We start from the raw sequence: 19,810 nt of genomic DNA, 5'->3' as shown, positions 1-19,810 counted from the left end.
TACATTTGCACTAAAAATCCGGATTTTTTCAACATATTTGATGTCACTCCTCTATACCCCTTGGAAATCCGGATTTTTTCAACATATTTGATGTCACTCCTCTATACCCCTTGGAAATCCGGACTTTTACCCACTTGTCACTCCAGATTTTTTCCTCGTATTTTATGCCACTCCTCTATACCCTTCTGTACAATATGAAGTTGGAATTCCGAAACTTCAACATGAAAGTGGTTAAAATTTCCGGGTTATTTTCACTTTTTCATGAAGAATATGGAAATCCGGGTTTTTTCTTTGATTATTTGTAACCGGAAATCCAGACTTTTGTAGAGTTATAAGCTTGGAAATCCGAGTTTTTCACTCATTTCAAATTCACTCCTCTATAGGGGGTGTGCACTTATTTTCTGGAATAGCCCATTATGGAGGGCATAATTAACCATTTGTTGCCGAAATGATAACATGTAATTGAGAAAACAAATGGACATAGCTAGTTCTGGCTCTATTAAAGCCCTCGATATGCTCTCAAATATACAAAAGATTGTAAATGCACTCTTTTATGGTGATCACTTCAATGCAGTGGAATTCCACTCTTTTATGGTGATCATTTCAATGCAGTGGAATTCCACTCTTTTATGGTAATTACTTTAATGCAGTGGAATTCCACTCTTTTATGGTGATCACTTCAATGCAGTGGAATTCCACTCTTTTATGGTGATCACTTCAACATGTTCAATGCAGTGGAATTCCACTCTTTTATGGTGGCCACTTAATGCAGTAGAATACCACTCTTTTATGGTGGTCACTTCAATGCAGTGGAATTCCACTCTTTTATGGTGGTCACTCTTCAGTGCAGTGGAATTCCACTCTTTTATGGTGGTCACTTCAGTGCTGCGGAATTCCACTCTTTTATGGTGATCACTTCAATGCAGCGGAATTCCACTCTTTTATAGTGAACACTTCAATGCAGTGGAATTCCACTCTTTTATGGTGATCACTTCAATGCAGCGGAATTCCACTCTTTTATGGTGGTCACTTCAGTGCAGTAGAATACCACTCCTTTATGGTGGTCACTTCAATGCAGTGGAATTCTACTCTTTTATGGCGGTCACTTCAATGCAGTGGAATTCCACTCTTTTATGGTGGTCACTTCAATGCAGTGGAATTCCACTCTTTTATGGTGGTCACTTCAGTGCTGCGGAATTCCACTCTTTTATGGTGATCACTTCAATGCAGCGGAATTCCACTCTTTTATGGTGATCACTTCAATGCAGCGGAATTCCACTCTTTTATAGTGAACACTTCAATGCAGTGGAATTCCACTCTTTTATGGTGATCACTTCAATGCAGTGGAATTCCACTCTTTTATGGTGGTCACTTCAATGCAGTGGAATTCCACTCTTTTATGGTGGTCACTTCAGTGCTGCGGAATTCCACTCTTTTATGGTGATCACTTCAATGCAGTGGAATTCCACTCTTTTATGGTGATCACTTCAATGCAGTGGAATTCCACTCTTTTATGGTGATCACTTCAATGCAGCGGAATTCCACTCTTTTATGGTGATCACTTCAATGCAGTGGAATTCCACTCTTTTAGGGTGATCACTTCAATGCAGTGGAATTCCACTGTTTTATGGTGATCACTTCAATGCAGTGGAATTCCACTCTTTTATGGTGGTCACTTCAGTGCTGCAGAATTCCACTCTTTTATGGTGGTCACTTCAATGCAGTGGAATTCTACTCTTTTATGGTGATCACTTCAATGCAATGGAATTCCTCTCTTTTATGGTGACCACTTCAATGCAGTGGAATTCCACTCTTTTATGCTGAACACTTCAATGCAGTGGAATTCCACTCTTTTATGGTGGTCACTTCAATGCAGTAGAATACCACTCTTTTGTGGTGGTCACTTCAATGCAGTGGAATTCTACTCTTTTATGGTGGTCACTTCAGTGCTGCAGAATTCCACTCTTTCGTTGTCAACTTTGGTCTGATTGGGTTAGATATGTCACAAATGCTTGATAGAGATGCAACTTGCTCACATATACATGATCGGGTGAATAGGTTGTCATAATAGGCCCTATTGCGGGCCCTATTGGGAGCTTCCGACCTTTCTTCTTCTTATTATTGCAACTATAGATCATCTATTGCGGTCACTCATGAAAATTGTTGATAAATTTGTCTACACAAATCTCATGCGATATAATCTTCGAACAATTAAAACATAAAAAATCAATTCGTCCGCCTCCCTCGTCACTAGCACTTTCTGGAATGATATATTATTTTTTTAATCTTCATATTTTAAGTTTGTGTTTGTTTGACGAAAGATGCACCTGCCACTAAAACAGTATTTGAGTTTGCATGAGCATTGAGCAACTACACAACAAACAGAAAACGTTTTAATGTCTGATTTAAAAGGATATAAAACGTTTTAATAACATTCAGAAAACATTCATTCTAGCAGTGTTGCCAAGGACATTTGTATTTCATATTCGATTTAAAAATGTTTTCATGACCTATATAACCGACATTTAAATGTTATTAAAACATTTAGACCCAAGCCATATATTAAATAATACCGTGTTTATAACGTTTTTAAAACGTGTGTTTACTGGATATATTACTGATACAGGCGGTTGTACAAGACCAATCTATGATGACAATGTTTTGTGGAAGATATCTGTCTTTTGTCTCTTTCGTCAAAAAAAACACAAAAAAACCAACAACAAAAAACCCAACAAAACAAAAACAAACAAAACACTCATTTAGATAGAATTCTACGGCATTAATATTCATTCAGTAGATAATATTCTGTTATCGACTTACGATCTTATAATATAAAATTGGTTAATTTTTGGCATATTCGTATAAATGTTTACACATGTCCCAACTTATACCTAATTGGGTTCATAATTATCGCGCTTTAGTTTAAATCCCCCATAACACACAACAGTTTAAGGGGGTACTACACCCCTCGATAAATTTGTGTCTATTTTTGCATTTTTCTCAAAAACTAATAACACAGTGGTAACAAAAGTTATGTACATTATAGGGGCAAGGAATCCAATTACTATACTGGAATTTGAGTGACCCAAGACAAGCGGTTCGTTATTTATGATAAGAAAAGAGGTACCGATAGAATGTACCTCATTTTCTATCATATATACTGAACCGCTTGTCTCGAGTCACGGAAATTTCAGTGTAGTAATTGGTTTCCTTGCCCCATATAATATACATAACTTTTGTTACCAGTGTGTTATTTTTTTTTAGAAAAATGCAAAAATAGTCACGAATTTACCACAGGGGTGTAGTACCCCCTTAAGCGGCTAGAAGTGAGTTTTCTTTAATTTTACCTCTTGGCTTAAAATGACCAGAATTAAACTTTCTTATTTATTTTTATTTATTAAAACTTCTTTTGCCTGGGTAACAAAACTCAGTGTAAACACTGTTTTTCAGTTTGGCCCAGGGGATTTCCTGACAGTTGTTACTAATTTATTATCTTTTATAATATTTTGAAGAATCACCAAATTAAAATTTGACCAACATCGTATATTAAGGTAAATCAAAAATATCAAAATGAGATTATTTAAATGAATAAATAAATTTATCTATTTCTATTATGTTTCAGACGTTTATTATGTCTTCCTTGAGTAATACCGATATTGAAATTAAGGACGTCAGCGATAACGATGGTGACAACGACCCAGCGGTTGGCGTGCATCTTATCACTGACTACAGCAGAAGCGTCAGCCGCTCTGTCACACCAGAAACTCCAAATGGTAACCATCCAACTGCTAAACCCAAAACCCCGCTGATTTGTAGTAATAAAATACACGCTTCCCAGTCAACCGCTTGGTTGAATAACAATGCGGACACAACGAGCAGGGAAAAAAATAATGATCGTCCAAATAGCGTACACGGTGTCACAGTGACATTTAACGACCATAAATCTCCCATAGACCACGAAGACGACAAACTGAAAGAAGCGTGGAAGAGCAGTGAAACATCTGTGATAATGTCAACTGCAAAATTAGGAATATGTTTTGTGACAGGGATCTTCTTTGGGATGGCTATACACAAAGGCACAGGTAAGTGAATGCCTCAACGAAATTGGCTTTAAAAATATTAATGTGACCCGATGCGTGTGATTGGCACTCATATTATGCACTACGTTATTTGCTATCTAGGTACGCTAAATTGGGAATCACTTGCATGCTATTATTAACATAATCTGAAAGAACTAGTAGTATGCGGTATGGAATGAAATTGATCAGTGTTAATGTCAATGGGGTATTTGACCGTATTTCCATTTTCTGTATTAATATCTATTCCTGTTTGCTGAACTGTGGTATTTATTGAATTGGCCAACATATATATAGGGCCTAGATATATATAGATATATATATATAGAAACAAATTCCAAAGTTATAGTCTCCTGAAAAATAATACTTGTTAGATATAGGCCTATATAGATATATATATAGATAGGTACACATATCATTTGATAACACACAGTACGTTATCGTGGCACATGACACATATTAACGTTTGGCGTATGGAAGTGTCAAGTGTGACACTGATGGACAATGAGATAATAAAGACGAGGTGATAAAATTTACACGTATTTACAACATTTAATGCTATTGTATTATGCCCACACAGGATATATTTCACTTTATTTGAATCATGGAAGTAGGCACAGCACACTATTTCTACTAAGCAAGTTAAGCAAGCTTACTGAACCACATGATTCAGTAATGTTCAATAAACCAATATTAAAAATATTGGAAAGCGTTAAACTCCTTTACACACAACTATATAAACATACCTGGCTTTAAAGAATCGTGTACTTAGGTTAGGTTTCGACACGAAGACTCGGCGAGTCTTAATCGACCTGAATCACCTGATTAATACCATGAATACTAAAAGTGTTAGGCCCTATACATTACATTTACACCAAAATATAGAAGAACTAACAACTACATGACTGTTTGTGCATGTGCCAATATCAATTCAAGTTCAAGGTTAAAGCTCTCACATCACAGTGTGTGAAATTTAAAATAGCCTAAATGTGTTTGCGAGTAAATGGACTTTCGTCTTTTAATGTAATTTCGGTAATTTGGAACGACATGTAGTAGATACCATGCGAATAATGCGACACGGTGTTGTGAGTGACGACCCTTTCTTGTTTTAACAACAGAGAGGGTAATACCACAACATTTGCAAAATATATGAACTGAGTCACTGACAAAATATCGACTGGGCACAAACACAGCGTGTGCACTAAAAAGCCGCAGTAAACACGATCATTAGACAAATATAATGGACAACATAGCTACACATAGTAACCATGGTAACGTATCGTGAATTTCGCACACAATTTTACAAAAATAAGTTTATATTCCAATTAACAAAATACTATCATATTCTATGATTGAAAGCTATTGAATCTTACAGTAAACGGTCATCTGTACTCTTCCACAGAGGAACGTAATATACATTTCGCAAACTGAGACGCAATCTGTCACAAAAATAGTTTAATATCCTAATTTATGAAAGATTTAATATCATAATTTCTATGAATCTTGCAGCAAAAGGTCATCAGACCTTTGACATGAAAGGTCTCTTGTTTGCTGTATGATGATACAGCAACATCAAGTATAGATATCAATGGCAAGGTCGGATTGCCGCAGCGGAAAAACTGACCTCGTAACACATGCCTTCAAGCTGCAAGTGCACGTACGCACAAAATGATAATATTAAATGAATTTATAATCATATGAATAAAGAAATAAAATAATTGTAATGACGATAACATAATGAACATATGATAGGCCTAAATCATGATAATAATACTAGTAATATCTACAATTTACAAAGAAGAAGACCAACTGCGGGAAGTTCGACAACGTTTAACGCGAAAGAGAAAAGTGGCTTAAACTTTGATATTTCGTTAGGGACTGTGCATTAATTATGAGCCGGGGTGACATTTCCAAGCGATATGCCAAACACTGCTTGCGGAGCCTGCCAAAAATTGCTTGCTTCCCTTCTCGGCCTGCCAAAAAATCTTTGCTCCCCACTTCTTCGCACATTCCAATTTGGTCGATTCTCAACTTGTAAACCTTAAATTTAAGCCATATTATAACATTTACTGTTGAGGACGCCCTCACTGATTTTTTAAAATTCATTTTTTACACAATTATATTGTACTTTATTAAACCAATATACCCTGCAAATATCAAGACTCTAGGTGCTGTAGTTTTGTCAAAATCCGAGATTTTGAATAAAGCGCCGGAAACGGCGTCTTATTATTACGATGGAATTATTAGTCGAACGCATACACGATGTTCATAACACACAGCACGTACACGGCGTGCGGGCCGGTGATCTACACAACAAAGGGTCGTACCATAACATGACCGAAGAAATGCTAATCTATTTTGTACGATAATGTTATAATATGGCTTAAATTTAGTTATTATAATGCGAACGTAGCCATGGTACTGTTGTGAGAAGGAAATTTTGCATATTTGCACGTTTCTTTAGTGTTTTAAGCTTTTTAGAGCGTCAGTGATATGTGCCCAAAATCGACCCCCTCTTTGTGACCTGCCAAAAATCATTGCATGCCCCTTTTTGGCTTGCCAAAAAATTACTCACCGCCCCTAAATTTTACCCTACCTCAGGGCTCATAATTATTGCACAGTCCTTTAGGCAAATATAACGGAGAACATAGCTACACATACTCGTACAAATGTATGTGTATTTCGAAAACTGAGACGCAATGTGTCACAAAAATACTAGCAAGTTTAATACTAGTATTCAAATCTACAAAAGAATTAAGCGTATCATATTTCAATTTGTCCCAAAAATAAATCACAAAAATAAGTTTAATATTCCAATTAACAAAAGAATCAGGCCTATCATTATATTAAATCATATTATTAAAATATTTCTGCAAAACGCCATATGTCTTTCCCCATGTTCACATACAGTAATGTGTTAATTTCGCAAACTGAGACTCAATGTATCACAAAAATAAGTTTAATATCCCAATTTGCGAAAGATTGTCATCATCTGGATTGTCATGTCTATGAATCTTACAGCAAAAGGTCATCCGCCCTTTGTCATGAACATGATGAACATGATGAAAGGTCTCTTGCTTGCTGTATGATGACACAGCAAAATCAAGTATAATTATCAACGGCAAGGTCGGATTGCTGCAGCGCAAAATTGACCTTATAACACATGCCTTCATGCTGCAAGTGCACGTACGCACAAAATGATAATATTATATGAATTTATATCATGCGAATAAAGAAATAAGATAATTGTAATGGTGATAACTTAATGAACGCATGGTGATCATGATAAATATATCTACAAAGAAGAACAACAACTGCGGGAAGTTCGACAACGTTATAACGCGATTGAGAAAAGTGAAATTTCATTAGGGGCCGTGCAATAATTATGAGCCGGGGGTAAACTTTCCAAGAGGTGTATTTCGAAACTGAGACGCAATGTGTCACAAAAATGCTACTGCTACTACTACTAATTGAAATTTAATACCGCGCCAAAAACCAAAATAATTTGCACTAAGGCGCATGAAAACATAAACAATGGATGAAAACAAGAATAATATAATACATAAAAACATCATAACATCAGATAAAGTCCAAAATCAAGCAAAATGAATACAGTTACTGATTGAAAGCAATATTGATATGAAGAGATGTTGTTTAAGCAGTTTCTTGAAAATGTCAATTGAAGAGGCGGTTTTGATATGTTCTGGTATTGGTAATGCATAGTTTTGGTCCATAACATGAAAATGATCTGTCTGCAAAGGTTGAATTCTTGGTATTGTGCTCAGTGAGTATGAAAGAGGCAGTCGAAGTTGAACGAAGACGACGATGAGATGTTGAAACATGAAGCAAATCTGAAAGGTACTCCGGTGCTGTTTGATGAAAGCATTTTGTAAACGATGACAAATATCTTAAAGTCAACGCGCTGCTTAATTGGCAACCAGTGCAACTCAACCATTGTGTCAACGAGGTCTTTGGAAATTGAGTCATATTTTCGCTTCCTAGTTACAATACGTGCTGAGGTACGTTGGATGTTAACAAGCCGTTTCAGGAGCGAAGCACTTATGCCAACCAGCAAACTATTACAATAGTCAATTCTCGATGTTACAAGAGAGTGGACAGCCATTTTGGTCGATTCAGTTGTGAGCATCTTGCGAGCACGACCAATGTTTCTGAGATGAAAATTTGCTGATTTTACAATCTTGGCCACTTGAGCAGACATGCTCACATTGCAGTCAAACATCACACCAAGATTTCTAACTGCGTTCACCTGCACTGGGACATTCACACCAGCGATGTTAACTGAGGAGAGATGAAATTTGTTCAACTGGGCCCGAAATCCACAAACAATAACCTCCGTTTTCTCTGCGTTCAATTTCAAGAAGTTTCGCGACATCCAGTTTTGTATATCGTTAACACATTTCTCAATAGTAGCAACAGCAAGATTTACACCATCAGCAGAAGTTGGACAGATAGATGCATAAATCTGTGTGTCGTCAGCGTAAATATGCAGAGCTAAACCATAGTCGCGAATGATGTTACCAAGTGGCAGAGTGTAGACTAGAAATAACAAGGGCCCTAAAACTGACCCTTGTGGAACACCGTAATGTAGAAACTGAGCACAAGAGAATTTTCCATCGATGCATACACGCTGTGATCTACCAGCTAAATAAGATGTGAACCACTTTAGTGGAATGTCACTCACACCTATAAGGTCTTGCAATCTTGAGAGCAGCACACGGTGATCAATGGTATCAAATGCGCTACTTAGGTCCAGCAGTACAAGAATGGTGATACCTTGTTTCTCATGTCGTTGTGGACTCTGATTAACGCGGTTTCAGTACTGTGGAATTGTTTATAGGCAGACTGAAAGGGTTCATGAAGTCGATGTTGCGACATGTGATCAGTTAGTTGCTTGGCTACGACTCTCTCAAGAACTTTCGAAATGAAAGGGAGATTACTCACAGGACGATAATTCTTGAGGATGTTGCTGTCAAGGTTAGCCTTCTTTATCAATGGAATTATGATGGCAGTCTTAAGAGGCTCTGGAACGATACCTTCAGCAAGTGACATATCAACAATAGATGTAATGGCTGAAACAAGCACATCGAGGCAGTGGCGTAGATTTCTTTTTGACATTGGGGGGGATGGGGTTGGAAAAAATTCTTGAAGTGTAGTGAAAGCAGCACCTTTTGGCGACAGAATAAGTTAATGGTACAAATGCGCGCGAAAATTTTTGCTATTTTTAAGCTAAACTGATGAAATATGGTGGAAAAGTGGAATAAATGCGCGCGAAGCGCGAAAATTTGTACTTTTGGGGCTAAAATGGGCAAATATGAGGTTAATTTGGTCAGAAACTTATATTCAGGCGTCAACATTGGGGGGATGATTGTATGGAGCATCCCCCCCTGGCAAAATATTGGGGGGGATAAATCCCCCCATCCCCCCGGGATCTACGCCTATGCATCGAGGTGTTCCTTGACCATCCATGAAGTAAGCGGATCTAACAGACAGGATGGTGAAGGAGATTTGGTTATAATTTCCATAACATCAGCTTCAGAGATAGAAGTAAATTCATTCCATACACTGGTACCCTGTGAGTCTTGCGAAGTGGAAGCATCAGGTGGAAGGGCAGATCTTATATTCTCTCAGAACTTAGTCATAAAGTAATCCGCGAACCGATCTGCCAGGTCACTGGCAGGATCATGATCAGGTAGTCGCGATGGTTGCTTACTGTGTAGAATATTGCTAATAACAGAAAACATTGATCTGAAATCATTGCCACATTCATTGATCTTGTTGTTAAAGAAAGAACATTTGGCGTGGTACAAAGCAACATTGTACTCATTTCGAATGTTCTTGAAATGCTCTAAGTCAACAGTTAGACCACTTGAAATCCATTTCCTTTCTGCTTTCCGACGATACTAGTAAGTTTAATATTCAAATCTACAAAAGAATTAAGCCTATCATATTTCAATTTGTCCCAAAAATAAATCACAAAAATAGTTTAATATTCCAATTAACAAAATAATCAGGCCTATCATTATATTAAATCATATATAATTTTTCTGCAAAACGCCATCTGTCTTTCACCATGTTCACATACAGTAATGTGTAGGGCGGGTACGGTGTAGTGGTCTTCTCACTCGCTTCTCACCGCTGTGGCCGGGTTCAATTCCCCGCGGCGCCACATGTGAGTTTGGTTGCCGATCCATGCTCGTCCTCGCAGGTTTTTCTCCGGGGGCTCCGGTTTTCCTCCTGCATCTAAAATCGGACTTCTTTCCATATCCCTGTCCTGTCATATCCGGATGGCATCCCTTGAATTTAGTAGCCTCTGAGCACTATTGGGATTAGCCTGGCTTCGGCCGAATGTTATAAATAAATAAATAAATAAATAAATAAATAAATAAATAAATATTTCGCAAACTGAGACTCAATGTATCACAAAAATAAGTTTAATATCCCAATTTGCGAAAGATTGTCATCATCTGGATTGTCATGTCTATGAATCTTACAGCAAAAGGTCATCCGCCCTTTGTCATGAACATGATGAACATGATGAAAGGTCTCTTGCTTGCTGTATGATGACACAGCAAAATCAAGTATAATTATCAACGGCAAGGTCGGATTGCTGCAGCGCAAAATTGACCTTATAACACATGCCTTCATGCTGCAAGTGCACGTACGCACAAAATGATAATATTATATGAATTTATATCATGCGAATAAAGAAATAAGATAATTGTAATGGTGATAACTTAATGAACGCAGTGGTGATCATGATAAATATATCTACAAAGAAGAACAACAACTGCGGGAAGTTCGACAACGTTATAACGCGATTGAGAAAAGTGAAATTTCATTAGGGGCTGCGCAATAATTATGAGCCGGGGGGTAAACTTTCCAAGAGGTGCGCCAAAAACTGCTTGCATCCCATAGCCTGCCAAAAAATTGTGTCCCTCGGCCTGCCAAATATTTTTTGCTCCCCGACTTCTTTGCACATTCCAAATTTTTCGGTTCCCAACTTGCAAACCTTAAAATTGGTCTCATGATAATTATAATGCAAACGTGGTCATGGTACTGTAGCGAGCAGGAAATTTTGAATTACTAGAGCATATTATTTAAATGGTGCCCTGTATAAATATGTGCCCAAAATTGACTCCTCTTTGCGACCTGCCAAAAACCATTGCATGCCCCCTTTTGGCTTGCCAAAAAATTACTTGCCCCCCTCCAAAAAAAAATGTTATCCTCCCCAGGTCTCATAGTTATTGCACAGGCCCTTAGGCAAATTATATAACGGAGAACATAGCTAAACGTATGTGTAGACTGTAACAGTAAACATTATACAATTTCAATTTCGCTTCTCATAATGAAGTTAGAAAGATCATGGCAACAAAGTCATATCAGTAATGTTTTGGCTATTAAAACTTTACTTAGTTCGGATTCAAACACTATGCTCAATTAACTAAATCGTCCAGAAAACGAGTTGGGCCACTTTTGATATTTTCGCGCATATTAAGCTTGCATTCCATTTATTGACTTTCATGATCAGATTAGCAAATGCATTTTTGCTTTTCATAAATAAATAAAAGGGGTCATGGGGTATATGTGATATGCAGTAGAATCAGCAATATCTTGGCTAAGGCCGTATAAAATTAATGTTTCGGTTCTCGTCCAAATTCAATTTATTCATTCCAATTAAAACGAAAGATTATCATATATCTATGAATCTTACGCAAAAGGTCATCTGCCCTTTGTCATGAAAGGTCTCGTGTTTGCTGTATGATGACACAGCAACGTCAAGTATAATTATCAATGGGAAGGTCGGTTTGCTGCAGCGGAAAAATTGACCTTATAACACATGCCTTCATGCTGCAAGTGCACGTACGCTCAAAATGACGATATTAAATGAATTTATATCATGTTTATGAATAAAGAAATAAGATAATGGTAATGATGATAACATGGTGAACACATTAAAATGTATTTATAAAGTTCGGCAACGTTTAATATGAAGCTCACAAAGAGCAAAATGGCTTAAAATTTCTAAAGGGCATGACAGAAATCCCCCCCTGGCCTGCCAAATATTACTTGCTCCCCCGCTCTTGACTTGTCAATAAAATCTTTGCCCTCCCCCTTTACCAATCTTCAATACGAAAGGTCAAAATTTTCAATTGATCGTCGGCTTTTCATCCCACCTACATACACTTTAAGTATAAATCATCAGATTTATAAAGTTTACTTCAAGTACTGTTAAATATCAAAAATATCAATTTTAATGATTTGCCATAAAATGTGTATTAAATTGCGAATTTCAAAAATCAAAATTATTTGATATCAGAATGACATTCTTCGTATTCAGAATGCAATTCGATATGTCTGATGTGCTCTGATGTCCCAAAATAAATACTGTCCAAACGTTCATACCCCAGCCCTTAAGAAGAGATTTCAAATATATAAGTCGTAGTCCAGATCCCTGGGCGTAGTCCATGCTTGAATATTTCCTGTGTCAGAAAGCTTTTCATATGATCGGGAGGAAAATAAGGAAACTTAATTGGCGTTAATTTATTATTGCACTCAAAGATTTTGAGTGACCCTAGAAAATACCCAATATCAATCAAAAACCTCTTGAATGGACTATTTTCGAAAGATGCAGGAGTTGCATAAAAAAGCAGCACAATTGATAGCAGGGTTGCAAAATTGATAGCAGGGTTCGGTTTAAGTGGCAAAAACTGTCTGGTTTCGTCGGTTTAATTAAGGTGGAACTACACCCTGGCCAATTTTGTGCCTATTATTTTTGCATTTTTCTCAAAAATTATAGCGCATTGGTGACAAGTAAGATATGTTTATTATAGGGGCAAGGACTACAACTACTGCACTGAAATTTTTTATTTCAGTACAGAAAACAGTTGTGGCGTTACAGTCAAAAATGAGGGAAAACCAATATTTGATCAATAAATCAATAACTACTTGTCTTGAGTCACTAACATTCCAGTATAGTAACTGGATTCCTTGCCCCTATAATATACATAACTTTTGTTACCAGTGTTTTATTAGTTTTTGAGAAAAATGCAAAAATAGTCACACATTTACCAAGGGGTGTAGTACCACCTTAAACCGGCAAAAACCGGACAAAACTAGAAGAAACTTATCTGTAGTCACTGAATAATAAAAAGTAACACAGAAAGCCCACAAACAGTAAAACACAAAGTTTAATGAATCATTCAACATAGTTTTGTCTCATCAAGTTCGTAAAACATGTAAAAATTTCAAGGGAGTATTGTTTGTACGACTTGACATGCCTGAGAGAATCATTCTGAATACTTGTAATGTCCTTGGAATTTTGAAATTATCGATCATACAAATACAAATTTCATGGCAAAATGTTAAAATTGATAATTTAGACATTTATCAGTCTTTGAAGTTAACTGTATAAATCTATATGTATATACTTAAAAGTGTATGGTATGAAAAGCCGACGATCAATTGAAAATTTTCACCTTTCGTATTGAAGATATAATTTTTTTCCGAAAAGACCTAAAAATTTAGGTTTTTAGGAAAAAAATCTCGCGAAAAAACAGATCAAACTTATTTCATATCAGAAGAACATTTCACGTATTCAGAATGTAATTTGATGTATCTGATGTGCTCACTGGTCCCACAAAAATACTTTTCAAATGTTGCTATCCGTTCCCCTGAAGCGTATGGTAACTGCCTGCTTTTATGTCTAAATTTGTTACAAGTTTATAAATAAATCCCAATCAATTTAAGGGAAGGACAGTTTGGACAGTATTTATTGTGGGACATTAGAGCACATCAGACATATCGAATTGCATTCTGAATACGAAAAATGTCCTTCTGATATCAAATAATTTTGATTTTTGAAATTCGCAATTTAATACACATTTTATGGCAAATCATTAAAATTGATATTTTTGATATTTAACAGTACTCGAAGTAAACTTTATAAATCTGATGATTTATACTTAAAGTGTATGTAGGTGGGATGAAAAGCCGACGATCAATTGAAAATTCTGACATTTCGTATTGAAGATATGGATTTTTTTACCCAAAACACCAAAAAAAATTAGGTCTTTTGGGGAAAAAAATCCATATCTGCTATACGAAAGGTCAAAATTTTCAATTGATCGTCGGCTTTTCATCCCACCTACATACACTTTAAGAATATTTCATTAGATTTATATAATTTACTTCGAGTACTGTTATATATCAAAAATTTGAAAAATATCAAATTTTTATAATTTGTCATAAAATTTGTATTATATTGTGATTTTCAAAAATGAAAATTATTTGATATCAGAAAGACATGCTTCGTATTCAGAATGCAATTCGATAGGTCTGAGGTGCTCTCATGTCCCATAAAAAATACTGTCGAAACGCAATAAACGCTCATTCTAGATCCCTTAAAAAGCATTACAAGAAAATTAAATTTGAATAATCTATAAGCTTGAACCTAATATGAAATAAAACCTGGTTGGCCCAATACGAGAATATACGGGATTTACCGTGTACGCGAAACATTGAACATAGTTTAGTATTTGCGTATCATAATATTCTACAAAATATATAAAAAATAAATCTTTACTATTCATTATACTATAAATATGTCCATACAAGGTCCTTGATAAGAAGTAAAAGTAAAATATAGTATACTAAATCAAAGTAATCATAGCCAATTGTTCAATCAAAAATCTCTTCTTTTTCAGCCCCTTTCACACCTGTGCACATTGTAATGCATCAAATTTGATGTGAATAAATACACTCAATCACTTACCACACAAATGAGTGTTGTGAAGAGGTTTGCTGCTTATATAAGTACCAATTTGAAATCAGTTCTTTTGATTGCATAAAGGATATTCATCTATTTTCAAAAGTTTTCGCTTAATTGATTATTATGAAAACCATTATTTACCCACTATGATCATTACCTGTCGTTTTGAAAAGCCTTTCCGTATTCTGGTTCTGTGCATCATCATAGGGACCTAAAAGCTATCAACTTTTGTTTTTGTCCTTGAGAATATTCAGCAATTTAAGTTGATTTGCTTGTCAATGTACCTGTCATAAGTCATGTAGGCCTAAGTATTAATTGACCTGACCACTTAAAAGAATTGGATGTTCCATCCAAAATCCACATTCCTCCTGTGGAATCTACCACAGGTGTGTCAGATTTACACGGAGTCACCCATTCAGGTAACCCCATTTGAAATTTACACTCCCTGTGTGTGGTGTGGATAAAACAAAATCACGGGGGAACGGTGGCGCAACGGTACGGGCCAGATGATGATTTTAAGCACTACCCAGCAAGTCTTGCGGTTAGCATAGCTGTGTGAGTGAACATGACACCACTGCCCGCCCACTGCATAGACGTGCATGGTTAAATTTGAATTTGGACTGATGTATTTACAATAAAAATACCTTCAAAAAGCTGGTCGATTTCACATAATTTATTATGTTATCTACAGAAGGTGTGAATTATCCTTTATGCATACATCACTTTAGATCTGAAATCGACCAAGTAATAATGACACACACACAATTCTAAAACAACATCTTTTGCACAGAATTCAATGGGATTTGAAAAGTAAAGTGGCAGTTGAAACTCTAGTGATAACACTTTTTGCAGTGCATGATGGGGCTTCCTTCAATCATCCTCTGGGTATGTGCTCTGCTTCGCAATCAGAGGATTGCGAGTTCGACCCCAGGTGGCGATATCGCGTTGCTCACTAGGGCAAGGCGCTTTACTTCACTTGCTTCTCTCTACCCAGTGTGAAATGGGGAACTGTTATGAATATTGTCCATTGAGCGCGCCGCCCAAAGGTATGAGCATGCCTTGGGCATCAGCTGATTATTCTAAAGACGGCGGAATAATGTAAAGCGATTTGATATACGTGAAAGGCGACATATTAAATGCTAACATTTATATTATACTTATTATAAGATACAATATAATACAATACAATACAATACAATACAATACAATACAAAGAGCATTTTGCGCCATTTCCAAAAGGCTCACAGCGCTTACAAAATAAAGACCTTAATACTACCACTTAAAGGAGGATTTCGTGATCCTAGCATCCTCTTTTTGTGACATTTTTCAGTAGATATCCACGAAAAAAGCTTATTCCTAAAATTTAAGTTCATACCGATTTTGCGTTTGCGAGTTATGCATGATAATGTGTAATACACGGCTCCATAGGCCACTGTTTACCAGAACGAAATTAAAATTTGACGTTATTTTTGCTAAACGAATTAATCTGCAAGAAATGTTTGGTACACAAACGTTATGTAGCAAGAGGTATCCAACTAGTGATATAAAAATCGCAACTTTTTTTGAGAAATGTGGAGGGATGAGGCTGTGGATCACGAAATGCCCTTTTAAAACTACATTTGAAGGTGCATCTTGTTTTTCACAGACATGACAGAGGGTGTACGGAATGTAACTAGAATAGCCCAATATGAAATATCTATGAGAAAAGGCATAATATCATTGTCAATAGTACAAAGGTATATTTATCTGCAAATATTGAGGATAACGGTTCATGAATCGCAGTTGTGGTCCTTGTGGAAGCGCTGTCAACTTCAGCAACTGTCCGTGCTATTAACGTCTGAATATCTGATGATAGCTCTTTTAATACTGGTTACGATTTTTACCACTTTTGGTCAGAAACAGCTTTTGAAGCGACAAGTTCATCAGCAATTCGTTAAATTTGTATCAGGCATAAATGCAATTTGTTTTACGACGGACAAGGACGCACGGAGACATAATTCAGGAGAAGATAAAGAGCCATTATCTCCAACGCAACGATTTGCTACACGTTTGCAGGGTTGGAACACATAGCCTCCAATCTTGCGGAATTCATAAGTATTGGAAATATTGCAGACTCATGCAACTGGATCAAACGCACGATTTCACGCTACCCACGAGAAATCATAATTATTATAGTATAAGAGTACCGAAGCGAACAAAATAGGCCAACATGAAAATAAAGGAAATTCATTATCAAGGTCGGTACGGCTGAAATCATTATTGGCAACCGTCTATGTACATATATATAATTAAAGAAGTACAAATCAATCGTTTTCATATTATCGACGCAGCCGTGTTGACACCAACGTCGCATCGAGGTATCTCCTCTACCTATTAATTCCTGTCGTCTGGTATTATAATGCATGCAGGTGTGTTGGAATTGAACAGCTTTTGACGATTATATTCGTATGGATTTTACTGATATTTCTAAGCATCTATTTACACAGCACATATACAATTGTCAATAATATTCCAATGTGGCTGGTGCGTGTTGATTGTACGGATTGCGTGGCATTACAATTGCAATTCTTATAGCAAATCGCAATAAAGAGCATTTTGTGGACTATAAGATGGCAGACACGTCAAAAACTAATCAAGATGATATTAATCACAACCAGGACAATGGAGGGATCCAGGACAATGGAGGGAACCAGGACAATGGAGGGATTTTGACAAAGTATGATGATGTCGGGGATGATGTTCCTCCAGGTTCTCCTACCCCAGTGGTAGACCACACTACCTTGGAGATGGTTGAAAACGATCACCAAACCTCCACCTCTAGCAAAGCGGATCTTGTGCCACAAGAACAAGGAGACAAGACAGAGGTATCTTCTGTCGACGAAGATGCGATGATTTATTGTTGTTTGCAAACAACTTCATTTAAGCTTTTTGTATGCTTCGCTACAGGATTTATGTTTGGGCTTGCGATGGAAAAGGGTCGAGGTATGTTTGTATAGGGACAATGACATGACACTAGCGTATTGTGTTTCATTGTTTAAATAAATGAAGACAGCAAAACAGTACTTTGCTTTAATATTAATATCAACTGATGCTATTGCCAGCATCTGCTGCATCTCTGCAGGTTTTTTTATGATACAATATATGTGATGCGATCAAGCAAAATCAGTCGGAACTCGGAAATATTGATTTTGAGATATAGCCACACAAAGGAAATATTTCGCTTTGTTTTCTATTGTTTTGGAAACTCTTTAATTGCTCATATCTTTGGAACGGGTTGTTCAATTTTAATGGGGTTTTCTGCAAAATACAGCTTTGTAAATGCATTTTACTATCCTATAAGAAACTGAAAATTTAATATTTCCAAGTTCCGACTGATTTTGCTTGATCGCATCACATTGGTGTTCTTAAGGGATGGGGTATGAACGTTTGGACAGTATTTATTGTGGGACATTAGAGCACATCAGACATATCGAATTGCATTCTGAATACGAAGATTGGCCTTCTGATATCAAATAATTTTGATTTTTTTTAAAATTTTCAATGTAATACACATTTTATGGCAAATCATTAATAAAAATTCCTTTAAAAGGGAAGGCCAGCCTCAATGCAGAAGAGGTCTTGTAAATAGTTTGGGTCACCGTGAAAGGCATTTTTAGGATCACGCTTACATCCATGTTACATGACAGTTCACCAAACCATCAATGGTGAGAACATGCACACTGAAACAGCAAAAAACATTAACTCCTATAACTCCTGTCAACTCTTTTATTCATTACTCCAAATTGTTCTGTATTTTTGTCTTTACTGCTTTTTACCCATGCTTATTATTAAAATCAAGAAATACACTGCAGTTGTTAGTTAATTCGCTATGTTAACTCAACTTACATGCACATTTTATTTTAAAATAATTTTATATTATTTCGCAATGTATAGTTTACTATAAAGTAGATAGTGGCAAGCACATGATAAAGGACTGATCATTCACTACAATCTTCACTTTTAAACTGTATTTTTTGAATGTGTTGATTGTTAGTCCGAAACTCCTGCAAAGCTATGGACATGGCATCTTACCTACTCCATTCTGTAATAGTCTGCATTGTGTGTTTTCTCAGTCTTCAATCATTTTGTTGGATGTAATTTTATGAATCAAATAAAAAAGATCGAAATTGGCCTCACTTTAGTTATGTGTCATTTTACAGTATTTATAATTTATAAAGTAAGACAATAATTTATTTATTTTCTATAAGTGCATGTCAAAATATGGGATATATTGTTCAATATTATAGCTAGCCCCTAAAAACTTCATTTTCAATCGGATTTTTCCCGTTGAAAAGACAAAACTGATGTTAAAGATAGCAATAATATCATCAATAACATTTTGAGTCAATTTTATCCATAAAACGATACAGGATAGGATAGATAATTACTTTGACTTCAATGTGGTCCATGATATAATGAAGATTTTGATTCTACAACATTATTAGATCTGTTATCAACATATCAATTATGCACTCACAGGCAACCAAACATCATGCTATGCTCAGTAGTCCACTGATATGACCTCGTGATCATTCCCCGCTTTGACCATGTCATTTTTTTGATATGCTGATTGCTGAACAAGTTTATGTTTATATGTGTAGGCCTAACCTATGATAACTTTTTAAGTCATAATTAATTCAAACATAACTTTGGCAATACTCAATCGTTTTCGTTCGTTGAAACGGCAAAACATACTTTCTTTTCCTTGCAAATCGAATTAGCAGACATCAAAAACATTTCCACCACGAGAAGTAAAAAAAATAATTCATACAAATAGAAAAAGGCTATAATCTTAGCTAATCTTTAGTGTACACAAACCCCATCTCAGAAATAGGTACCAGCCCTATGGGCTGGCGAAAATTGATATTTTTGATATTTAACAGTGCTCGAAGTAAACTTTATAAAT

The 19,810-nt window shown here is 36.2% G+C and overlaps 1 protein-coding gene across 2 annotated transcripts in view; it reads left to right on the top strand.

Annotated features, from left to right (window-relative positions):
• Positions 1–3,627: 3,627 nt before the first annotated feature.
• LOC140165085 (thiosulfate transporter TsuA-like) overlaps positions 3,628–19,810 on the top strand; it is a 29,666-nt gene continuing 13,483 nt past the window's right edge. The window contains exon 1 of one of the 2 annotated variants that reach the window (XM_072188512.1): positions 3,628–4,082. In XM_072188512.1, the coding sequence (XP_072044613.1) occupies positions 3,632–4,082 (451 nt within the window). In that variant the 5' untranslated portion in view covers positions 3,628–3,631. Of the gene's footprint in view, positions 4,083–17,191; positions 17,848–19,810 lie in introns of those variants that run through there. The other variant, XM_072188513.1, reaches the window with a different exon arrangement.

The sequence above is a fragment of the Amphiura filiformis genome, chromosome 11 (assembly GCF_039555335.1).
Source record: "Amphiura filiformis chromosome 11, Afil_fr2py, whole genome shotgun sequence".
In the NCBI taxonomy this organism is placed as follows: domain Eukaryota; kingdom Metazoa; phylum Echinodermata; class Ophiuroidea; order Amphilepidida; family Amphiuridae; genus Amphiura; species Amphiura filiformis.
Note: the sequence above shows the minus strand (reverse complement) of the source record. Positions and strands in the feature narration are given on the sequence as shown.